Source organism: Talaromyces rugulosus, chromosome I (assembly GCF_013368755.1).
Source record: "Talaromyces rugulosus chromosome I, complete sequence".
NCBI lineage: Eukaryota > Fungi > Ascomycota > Eurotiomycetes > Eurotiales > Trichocomaceae > Talaromyces > Talaromyces rugulosus.
The window spans coordinates 1,591,046-1,612,432 of NC_049561.1; the positions used below are offsets into that span (position 1 = coordinate 1,591,046).

Consider the following 21,387-nt stretch of genomic DNA (forward strand, 5'->3'; position numbering starts at 1 on the left):
GTGCCAATCACGCAGATCCAAGCATCCAGGAACAACATTTGAACCGGCCTGCAACTTGAGACAGACACTAATGACCCAGGAAATATGCCTGACAGGTTATAGAGGCGCTCAGACAGGGTAATTGCTTTGTTCCTGCTTTCTTTCATCTAGTATATAACTCTTTGTTTCTGTGCAACACGTTATATATATATCAAATGATAATATCAGCAGATACACAGATGAATTAATAACATTGATTATCTGAATATTTTGAAACATCCGCACCCAGTTGGCCACGCTCAATATTTGTATCAATTTAGATTTACTGAGCTTCCCATACAAAGGTACATTGTGATCAATTGATGCTGCATGTGGACCGTGGTGAACCCGTCACCAGACCGGCCCCTATCTGAAGAATGCGCCGCAAAGCTTTTCCATACTCACTGGAACTTCAGTCATATACATTGCCGATAAACGATCTTCGCAATCTATTGATGGGCCAATCTCATATGTCGTATTCAAATGGCTCTATATAGGTATCATATGTACCGAAGACGCCGTGCTTTTATAATATATAGCTAATTCAAAGTTATGTACGTGAATAGCGCTCAAATCAATAGTAATTTTAGGATGCTGCCGACACAATCGATAGGCAAGCAAACGCTCAAGTGTCCCAAAGCACGCATTACGCTTGAGGCCGTTCCATGGGCTTGATGATGCCCTGCTTGACCAGAACCCGCGGCTTGGTCGCGTCGTGAAACGTATCTGATGTAGACCATTCGGGTCCGATAGGCAGACGAAGGGACCTCTCGTACTGCTGTCTGTTCTCGAAAGGATGCGGTAGCTGCGTTGCCATGTACCTCGCATTCTATGGATCGATTATGTTAGCCTTTTGCACCAGAGAATAATGACAAAGAGAATAAAGCCCGGGAGATGAAAATACCTTTTTGACCCGTTTCTCGTTGATAATCACATGGCCGAGACGTGCATCTTTACGCTGCTCGGGCCGGACTCCCTCGACTTTGGTCAAGAAGCGTTTCTGGCGCTTTTGCTGCTTCTTGCTTACTCCAGCACCAGTCCAACTGCCCCATCCGGGTAGTGTGTTGTCGATAATCTTATCACCCTCCTCCTCAATCACCTCTTCCTTTTCCTTCTTGAATTCTGCAATGACGTCGTCTCCGGCGAAAGCTCGTTTCACAAGGTCGTGGTTTTTGAGAAGCACTGGCGTATTATCGGCACTGTCACTTGACTCATCATCATGCTGAGGAGCTGCTCGGTTCGTTCGAGATTTGGCAGACTGAGATTCCGGTTTACGAGAAGTAGACTCGTCGATCGGAGCAGCGACGGATATGTCCAGGGCTTGATCAGCCTCCCCGACATCACGTTTTCGGTTGTTGCGGGTGTTTTGGACAAGCCAAGGGTTTTCAACTGCTTCTTCGGTTTCCGGCGCGGACCTAGTAGCGGCTTTGAGACCAGTAGATTTGGTAGCCTTTACACTAGTTCCGCTTTTCGATTTCTTATTCTTTTTGCTAAGCGTAGTGTTGTCGGGTTCTTTGGTAGCTTCATTGCGGAGATCCTCGTCCTCGGATCCAACAGTCTCTTCAAATTCATTCTTTTTGCGAGAGGCAACGGGTCCTTTGCCTGTCTCAGGTTTCGACGTACCAAATTTTTTCCGGCCACCCTCTTGGTCAGAATCGGATCCAGAGACATCACCGTTGAGCTCTTTTCGGATATTTTTGATTTCATCATCATTCTGTTGCTTTCTGCTTGCTTCGGCTCTTTGCATAAAGGCCATCGAAAGTAACTTTGAATGGGGCCCGGTAGACTCCCCTGAACCGGTACCTCCAACCATATCCAGATCCCCATTGAGTTTTCGTGACTCAAAGTCCGAGTCTTCCTCATCCCATGCATCGTTCTCGTCGTCAGACTCTGAACTTGACGAGCCGAGGTAGTCGTCCTCATTAGTTCGAACACTCCGTCCTTCCATGCGTCTCTGAAGCTCCTCATCTCTTCGGGCCAGATCCGTCATGCTAGTACGAGCATCCTCATCCCAGGCGGTACGCCCAGTCTGCTTCAGACTTTTTGCCCACTTGCTGTCTCTGTGTTTAGTGCTCATTCTGGCTTCTGCTCTTAGGCGATCATATTGTTCCCGCTCCTTTTCTTCAGGTTCGACGCCAGCATCGATCAAAGCCTGCTGCTCCAATTCTTCCATCTTCTGGCGTTCCTTTCGGTGAACTCGGCGGTAAGATTTGCTTTTGATTTTCTTGATTCTCTTCGCGCGAATTTCCTCCCTGAACAAAAGGTCACGACGCTTGCGGAGCTCTGCAGTTCGAGCTTGGACCTCTTCAAGAGACATCTTCCTTGTTTGCAAATCTTCAGCAGCCTGGAGTTGCGTTTCAGTCGCCTTTTCGCTTGTTGCTAGTCCGCTTTCGACGAGAATAGACTGAATAGTACTCTCAAGGTCTGTTTTTGGTGCCACGGGACCAAGACGTGATACCTGTTGTTCGTATGGGTCTGGAAGAGGAAAGGAGATATGCTCGGCCTCTCGATTTGACTTGACTGTGTCTATCCACCTGTTCAAGGTCTCTTTGCTTTTGTCATAAGCTGCGGCACGATCGATCCTATCCTGTTGTCGTTTTGGAAGGGGAGCTGTGAGTTTTCCGTTGGTGCCAACTTTAGGGTCTTTAGAAGGGACCGCCGAATCAAGATGTTTTAATGAGCTTTTCAATCTTGAATCCATTCCAGAAGCCATGAGGTCTGAAACAGTAAGCTTTCGACTAGGTGTTAAACCATACTCTGTAGGCGCAACATTTTCTTGGCCTCGACTGGATTTTGTAGAGCGTTCTCGTGGCTTGGTTGTCTCCATGGAACTGACAAAATCTCGGAGCTTGGAAAGGCCATCCTTGGTCCCTACCTTGTCGTCGTCGGACATGGACAGGTCCGTATCGCTATTAATGTCGCTTTCTTCGTCTTCACTATCGCCTAAATCGCTTTCCGAGCTGGCGTCTTTTGTGGAGGGCTTGCCCTTGGAAGTATTGTTCGCATCGTCCTCGTCGCTGTCCTCCTGTGCATTCATATCCCAGGCCGTAGCCAAGTCCACTGCATCTTCCCCAAGGCTATCATCGTCATCATCTTCTTCATGATCCGAAGCGTCATCCTCGGAGAGATTGATCTCTTTGCGCTTAGCAGCCTTGGGTTTAGATTTTGCATGTGGTTTTGAGCTTCCACGGAACGTAAATCCCTCGAAGCGTTCTTCATCGCTTGAGCCCAGTGCGTCATCACTGTCAATGTCGCTGTCGTCGTCGCTATCGACCTGGCCTACTTTCCATTCGTGGCCCTCGCTGTCGCTCCCACGACCGCTCAAGTCTTCGTCTTCGTCTTCTTCTGTTCTTCGGCGCTTATTTTCCGAGTCATCGTCATCGTAGTCTCTTTTCCGTTTGGAGAAATCTTCGACTTCACCGAAGCGATGAGGGCGGAATTTTGCTTTTGTTGGAAATTGATCTTCCGCGGCCGCCAGAGCATTCAATCCAGCGCTCTGTCGCTGGCGTTTGGCGGGTTTTGGCTTTGTTTCCTCGCGGGATTTCAGCACATTGGATTTTCTGCCTGCCATCGCTTCTATGGCCCTCACAAGAGCAAGAAATCCGAGTTCGGGGGCGTCTAAAGGAAAGAATCAACAATCCCGAAAAGAATTTTTGATGCTGCTGCTAAGATTTGTTGTGGGGCAGCGAATTATTTTCTCTGATTTGCGGATTCTGCCGGGCGGAACAGCCACTAGTGAGTCCAGCGACTTGCGCTCAAAACTCCGAAAGCTTGCAAACCGTTGCGAGCGCACCCTTGCCATCAGCCTTTAGCGAAACATATTCTGTCCGTTGCAGAATGAAGCCGTCGCAGCCATTGATGGCGCGGCTGCGCCTGACCACGAAACAGGTCAATGGAGGCTACTACAAGGGAAACCGAACCGGATCTATGGGCGCTTTCGACAAAAAGGGCAAGTACGTCCTGGATTACAGGAAAGTGCGAACCTATGTGGTTCCTGAGAGTCTCAACGAGTTTATGGTCAGTAATCACACACTATATATCGATCGTGGAATTTGTTCTCAGCTTACTTTGCGCGCAGCTCACCCCTTTTGTCACCAACTCGTTCCAGCCGACGCCGACAAAGTACAAGTACAAGAAATACGGTGGAAGGCCCCGTGCTTTCAATGGCAACCACTACATAGACTTGTGGAAGAGTACAAATGCTCAGGAAGTCCAGGCCCTCAGAGACAATGGCGGGAAATTCCCGGAAGGCGACGCTGAAGAAGTGGAGGCAGAGGAACTGGAGGCAGAAGAAAGGAAGACGGAAGGTTCTTCGTGATGTTATCGCTATACCATTCGGGAAGATGGGGTTTCCACACGGCACTGAAGAAATGGATTCTGAAGAAAGGAAGACTGAAGGTGCTTCGTGATGTTATCGTTATACCATTCGGGCAGATGGAGTTTCATGGGACTATCCTGAAAGATCATGCATATGTACATTAGCAGGGAAACGCAACAACAACTGAACTATTGTTTTATTATTATTATTATTTTTATTTCTATTGCCTTTTTAAATTTCATACAGCGTACTATTCCTACATATTAAAAGTCGTAAAGCCGATAAGAGCGATGTGCGTGGCTGTGAGCTTATCGGCGGAGCGGCCGCTAAGCCAGCGTCTGGTGAGTGAAGGCCGCAGCCCGCCGATGTCATAGCTTCACCTGTCCAGCAGCTTCTTTCTCCTTCACCTTCGTTCCGTATCAACGACTCTGGGTGTCGGGGCCCTGGGATCATGAGACCGATGACCGGACGACTTGAAATCCTCGCCCTGCCTCTTACAGACAACGCTTTTCCGATCGCCAACAAAGCCATGTTCCAGTCGTTTACCGGGAGCTCTCGCCGGCCTCGCCAGGTGAATCTCTCGGGCCGCAACATCAACCCGTTCGCTGCATCAAATTCTGGTCGACAAACGCCTCATGGTAATGGGCCTCAAAATGCGCTTGCTATCGCTCAGCAGGAACGCCTACTCAGACAGCAGGAGAGGGCACGCCTCAGTGCCGCTCGTGTGCTGCAAAAGACATGGCGGGGTCACCTGTGCAGGAGAGCCACTCGAGAGACATGGAGACAAGAATGGGACATGGCCGAGCAGGGACGCACTGGAGTCACACTGCAATTTGGAGACGGCCAGTTGAGCCAGGCCTCCACAGTTATTCCGTACTCAGATCTGAACCAGTGTCAGGCACAACTCAGGCTCCTTTTACGATTCTTCGAAACGTCGAGCGATTACGATGCCTTCCGCCTTCTCTATTTTTCCCGTACCTTGAGACGAACACTCGAGGAAGTTCCTGCAATGCCAGCCGAAGGAGGATGGACTGCGCTTCTGGCTCGGCTAGGAAGTATAACATTAAGGCTACTTCGGAAGCTAGCATCTCGTAATGACCATCCTCGCCTTGCAGGAGATCATTTTTTGGGGCTACTTTGCTTTCTGATAGATCTTATCCCAAGGCAAATGGCTCAGCTTGCTGGTGAATACTACACAGTCATGGCGACCTTGACAGCCAATATCGAGCTGCTCGGTCCAAAGCTGAACTATTCCTCTGGCGACATTGTCAAAAGCACGTTGGCTCTACTCCAGCCGATTACGGCAGACACTCTCGGTGCCTACGAATGGTTTGCTCGAACTTACCTCACGATACCGGACCTACAAAGTCACATTGGCCAGCTGGACGCCCTAGCCTCCAATATCAATTACAAACTCCTGGCAAAAGGTCTCGATTCGTTCATGCAAAACTTGACCGATAAACAGTCGGCAGGCGATGAGATTGAATCTCGCTTGTGGCTGTTAGCCTACTTCATATTCCTCCGTCGATCTACACTTAGCGGGAGTTCCGACCAAGAGGCACCGGAGCCTGAATTTGTTAAAGTGGTCTCAAGCCTTTTGAACTCAGTGGCTCTCTATGTTTCACGCCGTTTGGAACCAGATGACTCTTTCGAATCAGAGGAAGAGCAATACTCACCACTCCCACCATTTGTTGAAAGCCAAATCACTAGCCTCGTGAACCAAAAGAGTATAACAGGGTTACTCTCCAGAGTAAAGCCCGGCTTGTTTGGCAATGAAACTAGTGCTGCAGACCTAGACGCGTCCGAAGATGCCAAAGCACTAGCTTCGTATGCCTTGACACTTCTCAGAGTGTTTCCTCGCCGCGGAGACGATATACGGATGTGGCTCTACTTGGGCTCGGCAACGTCGACGGATTCATCCGCACTAAGAGTCCCTGCAATCAAATTTTTCTGGACGATAAGCAAATCCACAGAGCTCTTTGCGAAAATAAGCCATGACTCAAACGCGGTCCTATCCTTACTACAACCGATAACAGGGGAAGACCCAAAACGCAGTCTACAGCGCGAGCAGAACTGGACAATAATTCTATTGTTCCTTGAGTTGTACACATTTTTGTTGAAGGTCATGGATGACGAAGAGTTCTTTTCTGGAGATTCGCGCCCGACGGTAATCGACATGAAGGTTTCTTGGACTAGAGAAAGCGCGTTACTTTTGAAAGACGTACGAGACTTGACCGTGTTTCTGAAAAACCTTGCTTTTACACTCTACTGGAACGCAGCGGATTTGAATGAGTCGCAAGATGTGCAAACCCCTTCTGGTATCAAAAGCTATTTCACGCCCCATTCTCGTCAAGAACCAGTACCAACCGTTCGGGACGTGGAGCAGAGAAATAAAGAAAAGGGCTTGCCCGGGGTTACGGGTATTCCATTGGAGTATTTTAAGGGTCTGGTGACTGGGCTTCTAAGAATGATACACGAGCGCGAGTAAGTACAGCCTCATCTTGTTTTCGTACCTGTCCCTCTACGTCTTCTTCCATCCTCTTTCACGTTCACTTACATTGTGTACCCTTAGTTCCCGCCGTAAGTTCCTGCCAGATGGTCATTGGTTAATGACTACTCGCTTCGATATGGAAGGCTTCATTCCCGCCGTCGTTGCCGAAGAAGAAAACCGACACCAGCTCCAAGAAGAAGAGGAAGACCAACAAGAGGACAGCTATATGGATGATATTACCGACCAGTCCCTTGGACTGATTGGTACAGGTCGAGCTCAGCAAGCACGACGGATAGAAGCATTCAGGCGCCACCAGCACCAAGCGGCTCGTCGAAAGCAGATGGAAGCGGTTGCGCCTCGACTCGAGATCCTGAGAAATATGCCATTCTTCATTCCATTTGCCACCCGTGTTCAAGTGTTCCGAGAATTCATCTATCGGGACCAAATGAGACGAAGACAAGGTTATATTGACCCTGATTCCTGGCGCATGTCTGTGTCTGCTGCCTCTATGGGTCGTCTCATGAACGGAGGTGCCCCAACACAGGATGTCCTCAGTCGCCATCATGCTAACATCCGACGTGAGAGTGTTTTTGATGATGCCTTTGATCAGTTTTATGATCTTGGGGAAGGTCTCAAGGAGCCCATTCAAATTAGTTTCATCGATACGTTCGGCGCAGTGGAAGCTGGCATTGATGGAGGAGGAGTGACCAAGGAGTTTTTGACGAGTGTTACTAACGAAGCATTTACGTCGTCAAATGGCTTAGATCTGTTCGTCGAGAATGACCAGAATCTCCTATACCCAAACCCAACCTCTGTAGAGCAGCGCAAAGAAGTATTACGGGGGATGGGAGTCCAAGAGAGGACTCCTCAGTTTTCAGATGGTGTTCGGGACCTCCTGAAGCGCTATGAATTTCTGGGCCGTGTGTTGGGGAAATGTCTTTACGAAGGAATTCTTGTCGACGTTCATTTCGCCGGCTTTTTCCTTCTCAAATGGGCGCTCACTGGAGGGTCAACGGCCGCTGGGAAGGAGTCTGCTTACAGGGCTAACTTGAATGATTTGAGAGATCTGGACGAAAAGCTCTACGAAGGACTGGTATGTGCATCACATGCTTTAGCCATGGAAAAATCACTAATGGAAAAATAGCTTCTACTGAAAAACCACCCTGGAGATGTTGAAGATTTCTCTCTTAACTTTACCGTCACCGATACGATCCCCGTTCCAGGCGCTAAAGATCGTATTATCACAAAGGAGTTGAAGCTTGATGGCGCCAACATTGCGGTCACCAACCAGAACCGCCTCGTCTATATATCTTACATCGCTCGCCACAGGCTCCAAAACCAACCGGCACTCCAAACAGCTGCCTTCCTCAAGGGGCTGGGTGAAATAATTCAGCCTTCGTGGCTATCGATGTTCAACCAAGCAGAATTGCAAACGCTTGTCGGAGGGGATGCAGGTGAGATTGACGTGGCCGATTTAAGACGGAACACATTGTACGGTGGAATATACGTGATAGGGGACGACAACGAAGAACACCCGACGATCAAGCTGTTCTGGCAAGTCATGGAAAGTGTGTCGAATGAAGACCGTCAAAAGGTACTCAAGTTTGTGACATCGACGCCTCGCGCGCCCTTGCTAGGGTTTAGCCATCTTAACCCGCGCTTCTCCATTCGGGATTCCAGCGACGATCAAGAACGGCTTCCAAGCACCAGCACGTGTGTTAATCTCCTAAAGCTACCTCGCTATTCGAGTGCGGAGGTTTTGCGGGATAAACTCCTCTATGCTGTCCACTCGGGGGCTGGCTTCGACCTGAGCTGATTTTCTATGTTATATTTTTCATTTGTGCATGTTTTGTACGACAAGCGATATACATATCAAATACATGTCGCATAGCCCTAGGCGCTTGTTTTACCACGCTTTTACGATAGAAATGTGTACCAGATAATTGACACCCCAGAAGAATTCAATATAGTTCATATCGAAGTGATAAGAAGATTCTGTAGGAGCTGAGATTTTTATATTTTAAACACGACCTAAAGCAACGGCGCTTCTGCGCGGACAGACGATCAACAGACTCCATATAGGCTTCCTGAACCCAACCCCGTATGATCAAGAATAATAATAGCAAAATATTCATTATTACATTCTTTCAACTCAAATAGCGGTGGCAACACCGCTCGCTAATCGCCCCGTGGGACCACGTGACGTCCTGAAAAAAAAAAAAAACAAAAAAAATAAAAACCAGCCAGGCGGTTCCGCTGTTTCCCGATCGGGCTAGCCGCTCACAAAATTTCCCTTTCGTCTTTGGCTTTTTGAAAAGATCCCCAAGCTGTCTTTCACCACCCTCTGTCAACTCGCTCTGTGCTAAGCATTTAGCATTCCTCTTTCTTATCCCTCCCTTTCCCCCCACACTCCCAAAAACTACAAAACCCCAAAAAAAAGCGAAAAACTCTCGAAAAAAACCCATTTCCACGTTGTGACTGTGCGTTGTTTGTGTCGAGAAGCCAACCGCGGTTCCTTCCCACAATCAAAGTCTTCGTGATCCTAAATTGCCCCTCAAGAGTCCTCGTGCTATCTGACGACCGACTCTCCTTCTGAAACTCGCTTTGTGGAATCGTGAAAAGAGAAATCCTTTCTCACATATCTTCTTCACCCCTCTTCAAAGAAGTATAGTCTCCCCCCCTCCCCCTCAAGTGTCCCTTCCAGGATATTGCGTCTGCGTCATCACCCCCCCCCCCCCCCCCCCCCCCCCCCCCCCCCCCTCCTGTTGCTATTCAACGTGCAACTAACACTCTTCCAATAGCTCAACCAGTGTAGCTTTCGATCTAGCCGAAATGTCTGCCGAAGTCGCTGCCACCCCGACCACGGAGAACGCCAACGGCGCTCCTGACGCCAACGGCACTACCGTCGACACCAATGTTGCTCCTGAAAGCGCGACTTCTGATACCGCCTCGACTCCCAACAACAACCAGCCCCATTCTGCCTCCCTGTACGTGGGAGAGCTCGACCCCTCCGTGACCGAGGCCATGCTGTTCGAACTCTTCTCGTCCATCGGCCAGGTTGCATCTATCCGAGTCTGCCGTGATGCCGTCACCCGTCGCTCCCTCGGTTACGCCTACGTGAACTACAACAACACTGCTGATGGTGAGCGTGCTCTTGAGGACCTGAACTACACCCTGATCAAGGGCCGCCCTTGCCGTATCATGTGGTCTCAGCGTGACCCCGCTCTGCGCAAGACTGGCCAGGGCAACGTTTTTATCAAGAACCTTGACACCGCTATCGACAACAAGGCTCTCCATGATACTTTTGCCGCCTTTGGAAACATTCTCAGCTGCAAGGTCGCCCAGGATGAGTTTGGCAACTCCAAGGGTTACGGCTTTGTCCACTACGAGACTGCCGAGGCTGCCAACAATGCCATCAAGCACGTCAATGGAATGTTGCTCAACGACAAGAAAGTGTTCGTCGGTCACCACATTTCCAAGAAGGACCGTCAGAGCAAGTTCGAGGAGATGAAGGCCAACTTCACCAACATCTATGTGAAGAACATTGACCTCGATGTTACCGACGAGGAGTTCCGCGACCTGTTCAACACGTTTGGCGAGATCACCTCGGCTACCATCAGCCGCGACCCAGACAGTGGCAAGAGCCGTGGTTTTGGCTTTGTCAACTACATCAGCCACGAAAGCGCCCAGGTTGCAGTTGCGGATTTGAACGACAAGGACTTCCACGGCCAGAAGCTCTACGTTGGCCGTGCGCAGAAGAAACACGAACGCGAGGAGGAGCTCCGCCGCCAATATGAAGCAGCTCGCCTCGAGAAGGCCTCTAAATACCAGGGTGTCAACCTTTACGTGAAGAACCTCACTGATGATGTCGACGATGAGAAGCTCCGTGAACTGTTCAGCGCCTTCGGTACCATTACCTCCGCAAAGGTCATGCGTGACACTGTTGCCGAGGGTTCTGAAGACTCCGATAAAGAAGACTCTGGCAAGGAAAATGTGGAGAAGGAGAACGAAGAGCCAGCCGAGAAAGCTGAGAAAGCCGAGAAAGCCGAGGACAAGGAGGACGAGGAGGAGGACGAGGACAAAGAGAACAAAGACGAGAAGAAGTCTGACAAGAAGCTCTTCGGAAAGAGCAAGGGCTTCGGCTTTGTTTGCTTCTCTAGCCCCGATGAGGCCTCCAAGGCTGTCACCGAGATGAACCAGCGCATGGTCAACGGCAAGCCTCTCTATGTTGCTCTGGCCCAGCGCAAGGATGTTCGCAAGAGTCAGGTAAGATCACCTTCCTAAACTAATAATTGAACTCGCAACTGACATTCTCAAAGCTTGAGGCCAGTATCCAAGCTCGCAACAACATTCGCCAGCAACAGGCAGCTGCCGCTGCAGGAATGCCCCACCCTGTACGTATAATGTGAACCTGTTCCGTGATATTGAATTGTTACTGACTGTATCAACTCTTATAGTACATGCAACCCGCTGTTTTCTACGGCCCTGGACAGCAAGGCTTCATTCCAGGCAACGCTGGCCAGCGCGGATTGGCTTTTGCTCCTCAGCCCGGTATGGTGATGGCTGGTATCCCTGGTGGACGACCAGGCCAGTACCCTGGCGGTTTCCCCCAGCAGGGTGGCCGTGGTATGGGCAACCCTAACCAGCAGATTCCCCAGAACTTTGGACAAGGCATCCCGATCGGTGCCATGCAGGCTGGGCCTGGCGGTATCCCGAATGGTATGGCCTACCCTCAAATGGCACAGGTACAATTTGGCCGAGGTGGTGGTGGCCGTGGACAGGTTCCCCAAGGCATTCCTCCTAATGTTCCTGGTGGACGTGGTGGCCCAGGCTTTGGCCAAGGACGTGGCGGTGTGCCTCCTCAACAAGGTCATGCTCGCCCAGGACAAGGTGGCCGTGGACAGAACGCCGGTGCTGGAGCCCCTGCAGCTTCGGATGCTCCTTCCGGCTCTGCTGCTATGCAGGCCCTGAGTGCCGCCCCTCCTGCCCAACAGAAACAGATGCTTGGTGAGGCCTTGTACCCCAAGATCCAGGCCCAACAGCCTGAACTTGCCGGCAAGATCACTGGTATGCTGTTGGAGATGGACAATGCCGAGCTTATTGGCCTGTAAGTTTTTCATGTTCGAACGACCCATTCTCCAAATCGGAAACTAATTTGACTTTAGGGTTGACGACGATGCTGCTCTCCGTAACAAGGTCCAAGAAGCTCTTGATGTTTATGATGAATATATGAAGAGCAAAGGCCCAGGTGCCGACGAATCCGGTGATGCCCCAAAGCCCAAAGAGGGTGCCAAGGAGGGCGCAGAGGAGACCAAGTCGTAAACCGGCTAAACCCATATCTGGTGGCTGCTCGCGGTACATTCTCACGATGCGCTCGCTCTCCACCTTTGATTTGATGCCAATTTATTTTTAATGACGATTCCTCTTCTTTTTTTTTTTTTCTTTCTCCATTTATTCTTTTTTTCCCGCATGACCTCATTTCTCTTCTTTTTTTCTGATATCCTGGTTTCGACAAAAGTTTTACTTTTTTTTTTTTTTGCAGATGGTCTTCATACTGCCTGTGTTCGTGGTAATGATATCTTTGCCAGAATACATCCTTGCTCCCTCTGTATTCGGAGGTGTGGGACTTAGGCTGGAAAGGTGTGATTCGCACATGTGAAAGCGAATGAATTGGATTAAGTGTCTATGAAATAGTCTATTTCCATCGGAGCAGCTACATTTTCCAAAAAAAAATTTCTTTCTTTGTCTGACCTTGTGGAATAACATGGAAAGCTTGGTATGAATATTTGGTTGCGTGAATGTTCTTCTATAGGGTGGAGCTATTGTTTAGGTTTAGTTCTCTAGGCCTTCGGATTCAATAGATTTATGATTATTCTGATTCTACTGGAGCATACATACCTACATAAAAGCGATTTACGGCGCTAAGGTGCTCAGCGTTACGCCACTTTATGCTTCATTCACCCTGACTTCAGGGGTGATCGCGGCGGCTCGTAATAGCATGCAGAAACCGGGGACAGAAATAGTTTTTGAACCTTTTTAATTTCCTTGACTTCTATCAGATAGCCGTGATCGACCCTAGTTACAGCTGGCGTGTTTAATTAAGATGGCTATGGCTGCTACGCTGACGCCTCGATATCTGTCTGCGAGAATGAGCTTGACGCCATGTTATCAGAAAGGGCACTCGCAGTCTCGAATATAGTGACATAGGAACCATCGGTAGTAATATAATATGGAATCCTATATTGTTCCTAGTTGATGTTAGTCTTAGTGCAGAAAGCCTGAGGGAAATACACTTCTTATTCTACCTTGAACTGTAATGGAGTCGTCATCCATGTCCAGAGAATCAGTGGACCTATGAGATGCTTCAATCTGACTGTGTATAAGCGCCTGAGTTTCTTCCTTAGTAACACCTTGCTTATGAGTTATTCGTTTTATAGATTTGTGGCGTTTTTGCGTCTCTTTCTCACGTGCTTCTTTCTTAAGAATTAATAATATCATTTATGCTATTCCGATCCATATATCAAAGACAGAAACAATACAGGAGACTCTGCAGTACGTGAACCCAGTCCTGTAGTGAGTGGATTGGCATAATATCAGAATACCTCACAATGAGCAAACATTTCTATTTCAAACACGCAGAAGGAGACTGGCAATTCCAAGGGGTAGCGTCGCGGGAATAGAGCAGCCGTTTTCCGAGCAGGAAGTCTCACCCATTTTGCTCAATTACCTTTTCTCTCACCATCTCCTGGCTGGATATCTTCCTGGATTAACGGCCGGAAGGCTTCTCTTGGTTTCCCGGGTGATCGCCGTGGCCATCACCGTCTAGGTTTGCGAGAGGGAAGTCAACTAGGTCGAAGAGGTTACCGTTGGTAGCATTGGTATCGTTGCGACCCAGAGAACCCAAGCCGAAGTTCTGAATGGCACCACGCAGCATACCGTACAGGGTGATATAGGTGTCATCAGTGGTATCGGGGGCGATACCAGAGCCGAACAAGATAGTGGCAATGTGGCTATCATTGTTTGGGGAGGTATCATCGTCGTTCCACCAGGTAGCCTCGTCAAAGGTGGCAACAACCAGAGTACCTTGGGCCTCCAGTTCAGGGAGGTACAGATCCAAGAACGCGTTCATCCACTGAGCACCGGTATTAGGCTGGTTGAAGTAGTTACTGTTGGACTCGGGGTCGTGAGCGTTGTGGAGCATATCAGGGACGTAGTAGGAGTACTCGGGCAGAGTGTGGGACATGACGTGATCAGCAAAGGTGTTGTTGGCATCGTAGATCTTGCTGCAGCGCTCGTAGTTACCAGTGTAGGTGCTGAAGAGCAGGGCAGGGACATCAAGGCGACGGTAAATCTGAGACGCCCACTCAGGGTTGGTGCTGTCGATGGGGCCGTTGGTGATGTAGTTGTTGCAGTCATTGGGACCACGGTGAGTGGCAATGGGGTTGTACCACTCGACGTAGGTACCATAGGAGACATGGTTGGCGTCGAGAAGGTCGTAAACGCTCGTAGCGTTGACGTTGTAGAAGTCCTCGTGGGCCATTCCGAAGAAGTCTCCAGCTACGATAGCAGCGTAGTTGGGCAGAGATGGGTGAGCGATAGCGTAGCTACGGGTCAGCAGCTTGCCACGCTTAGCCAGCAGCTTCCAGAAGACCTGGCCCATGGTCCACTCATAGACCTCGTTCTCGAAGATGATGTGAAGGATCTTCTTGAACTTGGGTTCACCGCAAGACTCGAAGAGCGTGGACTTGTTGATGGCCTTGGGGTGACCCTCGCTAATCTGGAAGTAAGGGTACTTGCCAGTCGATCCATCGGGAATTGTATAGCCATCCTTGGTGTCGTAGCCGGTGAAGTTTGTACCGCTGACGGTCTCATTGTTCACCGACCAGTAGTAGTAGCCGCCATATTCCTTGGGGTCGAAGGGGGGCTTATAGGAGAATGGATAGCTGGCCACAGCCGTGTCGTTGCTCTTGAAGACGTTGCCACCGATGAAGGGCACATCATGGGTAGGCAGAATGTACTGAGCAGCGGCTGCAGAGGCAAGCACCAAAGCAGAAACGGCGATCATCTTTGCGAGCCGACGGTCCACAGCTGGCGGAATCTAGCGAGACGAGACTGATTTCTGAGGAGAGCATTTTGGCCACAGATCCTCCCTCTTATGCCATCAAATCCGGAGGGTATCCCCAAAAGGAGGTATTGCATGGTGGCACACGTGGGTGAACCGAAGGCAAATTGTGGACTTTTGTCAAGCTTCTAGGGCTATGACTCCCTAGAGACCAGCGTAAATTGCATAAACCTGAACGGAGATCAATTTCTGGAAGAGCTGTGGGAGAATGATAGTCATGGCTAAGCTTTTCCTTGGTATCAGGTCCGAGCCCGGGCGGAGCGGCCACGTGCTTGGACCAGAGCCTCTCGTTTGAACCAAGGGCTTTTTTTCGAAATGTCTGAGATTCCTTGAATCTGACTAAATACTCTAGACTCAACTTTCCAGCGATTGAGACTCGCCAGCATGTCATCAGTCACCAGAGCCTTTCGGGTAAGCTTTTCTTGGACCCCCTTGCGAAACGTGTCTGCCTAGAGACATAATATTTGATTGGTATCAACTTGTCAACCGTGGCAAACCTCCTATTTGTGCCGCACGTTTCTCTCTGTTTCCAATTAACTAATTTATCAAGTGATATTATGTTAAAGCGGCAAGGAGTAGTGCTGACCTAGTAAAGGTAGTTGCGCATCGCTTTTACGTATATAGGACATATGTAGACTTTTTTTAAGAAATTTGTAGTGCTAACCTATAAATCATCCTGTGACGGCAACTGTCCCTGCGTGAAAGCATCAAACAATGACGGGTCCCACGTCGACCCTTGAAACAGGTCTGTCATGTTGAGATCAAAGTTTGTCGTCATTGTTGGTCCTCCAGGCGGCCATTGAAGCAGGCTTTGTTCAACTTGACTATTTGTTGTGCCGCCCATCATCATCAGGAGAGGAGAGTATGGGGACGGATTGTTGTTGTTGGTGCTGCTGCTCTCTGGATTCTCGTTGTATGTGGCGAAATTTCTGGATTGGAATGGAGTTCTTGTGTTTTGTGATTGCATTGGTTTATTATTTGTAGAAACTCGGGTTTCTGGAGTTTGGCTAGGTGCCAGGCTTAGCGAATGTGCAAGATTATTGTCGTCGTGGTGGTTATTATAATGCGTTGTTGTGGTGGTACTACGAGATGACGATGTTTGATCGTCAAAAGCGGCGTGAGTGATTTTTTGTCGTTTGCTTCTTGACATGCCTGCAGGGACTCCCCTTTCTTCGAAATTGAGTGATACAGGAGGAGCGTTTTGGTGTTGTAGATTCATGCGTTGGATGTTCAGGAGTAGAAATGAAAGTGCACTATGGCAGTGTTTTGCTGTTTCCCATTGCTTGGACATGACTTGCAAAATCTCGAGGCAGCCGCGTATTTCTCTGTGGATATGGTTCAGTCGGAAAAAAAAAAGGGGGAAGTTTATAAGAGAGGGGGGAATGTTGATTTCACTTACTGGCATCCTTTTGAAAGAACGTACTGCTTCAGCTGACAGGCAAATGCAATGATCAACCCGGACATATACGCCGCCGACAACAGACCCGGCCAGAAAAGGGCCTGACCCTTGTATGGTTGAGCCCTCAACGACGACAAAATATTCCTCGCGGCACCGATGCAGGTCTGCAACGACGAGCAAAAATCTGGGGACGACGGATCCAGTGAAAGATACGGCCGATTTATACAAAGAATAAGATGTTCATACAAAACTGAGAAGAAGGGGCTTAGATCAAACGAGTCTGCGGCAGATTCTTCAAAGTCTTCTGGGTTATTGTTGTGGCTTTCACCTTTTTGCTGCAAAGAGCTTGGGAGGTTATTCCACCATTTATGTACGTCGGAGACGAGGTATAGGACTGCACTTCGTCGGATTTGCCGGTTTTGGATGGACTTGTGAAATAGCTCTAGAGCTCTTCCGGTGAGTTTCCCATAAATGACATAGCTGGCTAATGTGATTTCTCTATTGAGAAGTTCTTCTTGTATATAACTCGAGCTTTCTTCTGCTGATGTCCGAGAAATCGAGGATTCATCGTAGCCGTCTTGAAGAGATGACGAGACTGAAAAATGGCCCGGATCCGCTGGTGCATGGTACTCTAGGTTCCCCGGAAGACATACGTCTATATCAGAGTCCTGAATACCGAGAGGAAGGCCCAGTGCCTGGCTCAGATATCTATCAATGGCATATGCACACCAAAAGATACGTTTACGCAAGTGTCGATCATGAGAGGTGAGCTGTTTGTACCGGTACGGACAGCGATGAAGCCCCGCATGCAGGATAGATCGCAAGATGGACCCACCGATCAAGGATGCGTTGTGCAGAGACATGGTAGCTACAAGATACAGCTGCATAACAAGAACAGCCTGAAGCGACAGCATATCGTGGCGGTAGAGAAGTATTCCGACGAGTTTTGGAAACTCTGCCACGGATTGGATTTTGGACTCTTGGCGGAGTTGAAGGTCTGGTTGTAGAAGAGCGGCGAGATTGAAGACGCACTGGAAAATCGTGGTCCAGCAGGTGCTTTGATGATGGGATCCTCTAGGCTGACTTTCTCCATCCAGTGTATTATTCGCCGAATACAGTGCCTCCATCTCTTGCAAGAACGAGGGTCCATGCAGGAACGGGAATATGGGATGCCACACTTTGAAATACATCATCATTAGCTGGCGAGCATTTTCGAGGGCGGGAGCTTCTCCCAAAGCACTGGAGACTTCTGAATCATAACCCCAGTTCTTTTGGGGTCGTATATCGTTCTCAGCCGCAGAGTTGGCTGTCTTGTCTCTACTGGCGTTGCCAGAAGATAAGGACTCCGGCCCAACTAGTGTTTCCTCCGCGGCAGGAAAACCTGGGCTTGATAAGGGATCATTACCAAGAGGACCCAGACTTTTTGCAAAGGCCTGACGAACGGTGTTGATAAAATACACGCCACTGGAGCTGCCCACAAACTGGCTCTCATCGTTGGAGTTGGCGATCAACGAGCCGAGTTCGGTTGTGCCGGGGAGAATATCTGAGGACTGCATGTTTCGACTTTACATGGCGCCGACAGTGATGTAGACCACGTCTATTCGAGAGTTGCTTGCTATAGATTTGCGGTGGTGTGTCTGTCTATGTTTGGATTAATGTGCGGTCTGTGGCACCGGTGATTGGACGTCAATAAAGTGGAGCACAAATCGTCGTCATGCGGGTGAAAGATCTGCCGAACAACGATATTTACATTCATCGCTGCTTTGCACTTCAAATTCAACTAACTGAACCTCAGAAGACATGGCAAGCCCAGTTGGCCGAAAAGAAAAGCGAGTGTCTCGCATCACAACTGCTTGCAATCCCTGCCGGTCACGAAAACAAAAGGTACTACGTCAATCTGACTCGAGCAGTTCATGTATAGTTGAGCAAATACTAACTCATATTGTCTTAATGAATGGCTTAGTGCAGTGGAGAAAGGTTAGATACTTGCAATACTCCTCTTTATATCGGTTATCTAACATCTACAGACCAACTTGTGGGCAATGTCTTGAATATCACCGCCAGTGCGCGTGGCCAGAACAATTGAAACGGTTTGTATACATCATCACTTGATTGTACCTAGTAAATAGCTGATAAACGGTAGCGGGCCAGCCAAGGGCTATATAGAGGCACTCGAAGGCCGTCTTTATGAGACCGAAAATGTTTTATTAAAGCTACTCTCTCGTCTCTCACAGGCCCAGCTATCATCTATGCTGTCTGAAAATGAGCTTGAAACAGGCGAAAGAAACCAGAACCAACCAGATACTCATGACTCTGGGTCCCTTTCACGTCAACGTGAAGTCGAATATTGGAAGGTCAACCCATTAAACAGCGTCGACAATATCCGAAGATGGGAGCAGGAATGCCTCGACATTCGGAATAAGCCGGACGCTGACAATAATAACGATGCGGAGAATAATACCACGTCTACGAGAAGGCCCAGGCGGACCAAGTCAACGACAATAACAAGCCATGACGGTGCCGTTGGGCTCGCCACCAACACCAAAAGTCCTATTGGCCAAGACTACTTGCGTGATAGATTTCAGGAACAACAACAGACTGGTCCCTCGCGACGACATTCAGAGGTGGGAGGGGATTCGCAGAATAATACAGAAACACCGCCTCAACTCATCACCACAGCGTCGCCATTTGACGCTAGCATAGCGGAAAATTTTGGGCCTGTTCATCACACAAAAGAGTACACAAGCACAGCACGGACACCTCAGTTAAGCGCATGGGAAGAAGCACCGTCGATAAGTTTTCAGAAACAATTTCTCTGGTAGTTAGTATCCTATTAGCATGAACATGGGGAGCGTCTACATAGGATATAGTAAATAAATTGATGGTCTTTGTTAATTATACATACTAAAAAACGTCACTTGATCAAAAATCTACCTGTGTTATCAAGTTATGTACGCTTTTGCTTCCAGCTGACTTTCAAATGTTGCCAGCTCAGCCAGCTTCTCATCATCATAGTAAATATCCAGGCGCGCTTTCCGGGCTGCCTTATCGGCCTTGGCTTGGGCCAGTATTTCTTTGATAGCGGGATAAGAAGAAAATCTGTCCTTGAGGGGTGTTAGTGGTGTTGAAAAAAAAAGGTATAAGAACATGCATGATAAAGGGTTGCTCACAGGAAGCGCATCCCAGACTTTTGGCTCAGTTCCTTGTCTACGAAACGTGCCACATCCACCACGAGCATATTCGGTGAAGAGAAAGCTGCGGCTGCTCTCAAGCATAATAGTCATTTGGTCTGAGTATATAAGTGTCAATTATTGAAACCTTTAAAAACATCTAGGGGTAAGCTTACTTTCAAGGATCCGCCGCGGCTCATTCTCCTGGATACGCATCTCATACTGATACCCTTCATTGAAACCGCCATGCGGCGTATGACTGACCTCGACACTGCCCCCACCGGGAAGGAAATCATCAGACCGACCTAGCCCGTTCCCATACAGACTCGCCAAAAATTCCGTTGCTGAGTTGCGGTGGAAATACGGGAGCCGGAAGCTGTTGGATGCAACATCCCAGCGTGGACCGAACCAGAGGAAGTCTGCTAGTGGGGTATTGGGGTCGCGAGATTTGGCGGTAAGGACACAGTTGACTGAGGGATCGGTGTGGTCGATGGATGTGGCGTTTTGGGAAGCGAATTTGGTCAAGTCGTACTGGGTATAATGAGTTAATAACATAGAACAGATGAGGAATAGGATGAGGGAAGTACCTTGTAAGGAACGACGTTTCCATGCCAAGCAAGCAAGTCAAATGGAGTATGGTCCTGCTCAATTGCATTATATTTGCCATTACTCTTGTTCACAATAGTCCAGTCCCCATGTAATTCGTCGTCTATATAGGCGACCGGATGCAAAAAGTCCCTGGGGTTAGCCAATCCATGACCGCCCAAGGGACCAAGATCTGGCAGTTCCCATATCGAGCCCCAGACCTCGGCGATATAGCCTCGAGCCTCTGTATGCCCTGGCGCCAGACGAATCGCAAACCGCAGACCGCGCTGCACAACACAGATTTCACCTGGTTGAAGGAACAGTTTCCCAAGCTCGGTTTGAATATCCAGACTGCCATGTTGCGCAACAAGAAGAAAATCCCCATCAAGATTGCAAAAGGCACGGTTGTTCATATCCGCATTGATCATGAAAACGTACAAGGCGATGCCTTCTCTGAGGTTGGGATCTCCGCTGCCGCCCAAAGTGTGAAGTCCATCAACGAAATCGATCCTTTTGCTGGCTGGTGGGAGAGGGAAAGGCGCCCATTCGGCTTGCTCCACGAGAGACTCTACTTTGGGGTTGATGGACAAGAAGCAGTTTTCAATATGAGCTTCGGTGCCGATATTATTGTGGTATCCATCTGAGTTAGTGACTGAATATTAGCTTCAGGGTCAGGGGGAGGTAAAAAAAAGGTAATCTCGGGCTTTCACCTCGGGTAATCTTACTGTGAACAGCAGCAGGACGCACACGGTACATATACGTGCTAAAATTGGCGTGACGAGGCGCTGCAAATGCAGAATAGGTGATGCCCTCAGTGTACAAACCAAAACGGACCTCTTGAGGATTATTTTGGCCGGCAGGCAAGGTCCCGGGGATTACTTCGGACTGGAAGCGGTTCCCCCAACCGGCCTGATACTCGTATGGATCATTGTCGCGAGTGGGTTTTCGAGTCTGCGTGTCAGTGTAGTGAAAGACCTTTTGTAGGTCCTTGATAGGCTTCCTTTCTTTGACAGGGGGTAGTGTAGAACCCATGGTGGCGACAGGTTGGTAGAGCCTTTAGGAGAGAAAAAAAAGTGAAATAAAAATACACGCCTCATTAGATTCAATGCCTACAGCTGAATGGCCCTGCTTTCACTCAGCTTTATGTACCTTCCACCTTGGCCCTCCCACTTTGGGAATTGGGTAGGAGCGCATTGCAACCGCATAGTAATTACCAGGGTTCTATGGTACGAGCAAGGTGGGACTGCGGCGCTGTGCAGCAGTGCAGCATATTCCATGTCAACC

The 21,387-nt window shown here is 49.0% G+C and overlaps 8 protein-coding genes across 8 annotated transcripts; 4 read left to right on the top strand and 4 right to left on the bottom strand.

Annotated features, from left to right (window-relative positions):
• Positions 1-664: 664 nt before the first annotated feature.
• TRUGW13939_00530 (uncharacterized protein) lies at positions 665-3,589 on the bottom strand (the record flags this gene model as incomplete). The annotated part of the gene is made up of 2 exons (XM_035483737.1): positions 665-847; positions 923-3,589. The coding sequence occupies 2 exons, from the start codon at positions 3,587-3,589 to the stop codon at positions 665-667; spliced, it is 2,850 nt and encodes a 949-aa protein (XP_035339630.1).
• Positions 3,590-3,855: 266 nt separating this feature from the next.
• Positions 3,856-4,336, top strand: TRUGW13939_00531 (uncharacterized protein; the record flags this gene model as incomplete). The annotated part of the gene is made up of 2 exons (XM_035483738.1): positions 3,856-4,035; positions 4,097-4,336. The coding sequence occupies 2 exons, from the start codon at positions 3,856-3,858 to the stop codon at positions 4,334-4,336; spliced, it is 420 nt and encodes a 139-aa protein (XP_035339631.1).
• A 460-nt stretch (positions 4,337-4,796) lies between these two features.
• On the top strand, positions 4,797-8,643 carry TRUGW13939_00532 (uncharacterized protein; the record flags this gene model as incomplete). The annotated part of the gene is made up of 3 exons (XM_035483739.1): positions 4,797-6,820; positions 6,909-7,920; positions 7,972-8,643. 3 exons carry the CDS (start codon positions 4,797-4,799, stop codon positions 8,641-8,643), a joined length of 3,708 nt encoding a protein of 1,235 aa, XP_035339632.1.
• Positions 8,644-9,659: 1,016 nt separating this feature from the next.
• TRUGW13939_00533 (uncharacterized protein) lies at positions 9,660-12,149 on the top strand (the record flags this gene model as incomplete). The annotated part of the gene is made up of 4 exons (XM_035483740.1): positions 9,660-11,093; positions 11,147-11,221; positions 11,285-11,934; positions 11,993-12,149. 4 exons carry the CDS (start codon positions 9,660-9,662, stop codon positions 12,147-12,149), a joined length of 2,316 nt encoding a protein of 771 aa, XP_035339633.1.
• Positions 12,150-13,593: 1,444 nt separating this feature from the next.
• Positions 13,594-14,892, bottom strand: TRUGW13939_00534 (uncharacterized protein; the record flags this gene model as incomplete). Its single annotated transcript, XM_035483741.1, has 1 exon — positions 13,594-14,892. The coding sequence occupies one exon, from the start codon at positions 14,890-14,892 to the stop codon at positions 13,594-13,596; it is 1,299 nt and encodes a 432-aa protein (XP_035339634.1).
• A 721-nt stretch (positions 14,893-15,613) lies between these two features.
• TRUGW13939_00535 (uncharacterized protein) lies at positions 15,614-17,904 on the bottom strand (the record flags this gene model as incomplete). The annotated part of the gene is made up of 2 exons (XM_035483742.1): positions 15,614-16,274; positions 16,349-17,904. The coding sequence occupies 2 exons, from the start codon at positions 17,902-17,904 to the stop codon at positions 15,614-15,616; spliced, it is 2,217 nt and encodes a 738-aa protein (XP_035339635.1).
• Positions 17,905-18,062: 158 nt separating this feature from the next.
• On the top strand, positions 18,063-19,170 carry TRUGW13939_00536 (uncharacterized protein; the record flags this gene model as incomplete). The annotated part of the gene is made up of 3 exons (XM_035483743.1): positions 18,063-18,232; positions 18,376-18,438; positions 18,492-19,170. The coding sequence occupies 3 exons, from the start codon at positions 18,063-18,065 to the stop codon at positions 19,168-19,170; spliced, it is 912 nt and encodes a 303-aa protein (XP_035339636.1).
• Positions 19,171-19,323: 153 nt separating this feature from the next.
• On the bottom strand, positions 19,324-21,135 carry TRUGW13939_00537 (uncharacterized protein; the record flags this gene model as incomplete). The annotated part of the gene is made up of 5 exons (XM_035483744.1): positions 19,324-19,452; positions 19,519-19,637; positions 19,695-20,049; positions 20,106-20,755; positions 20,829-21,135. Coding segments are annotated over 5 exons (1,560 nt in total), but the record flags the coding sequence as incomplete, so codon positions are not given.
• Between the last annotated feature and the right edge of the window lie 252 nt (positions 21,136-21,387).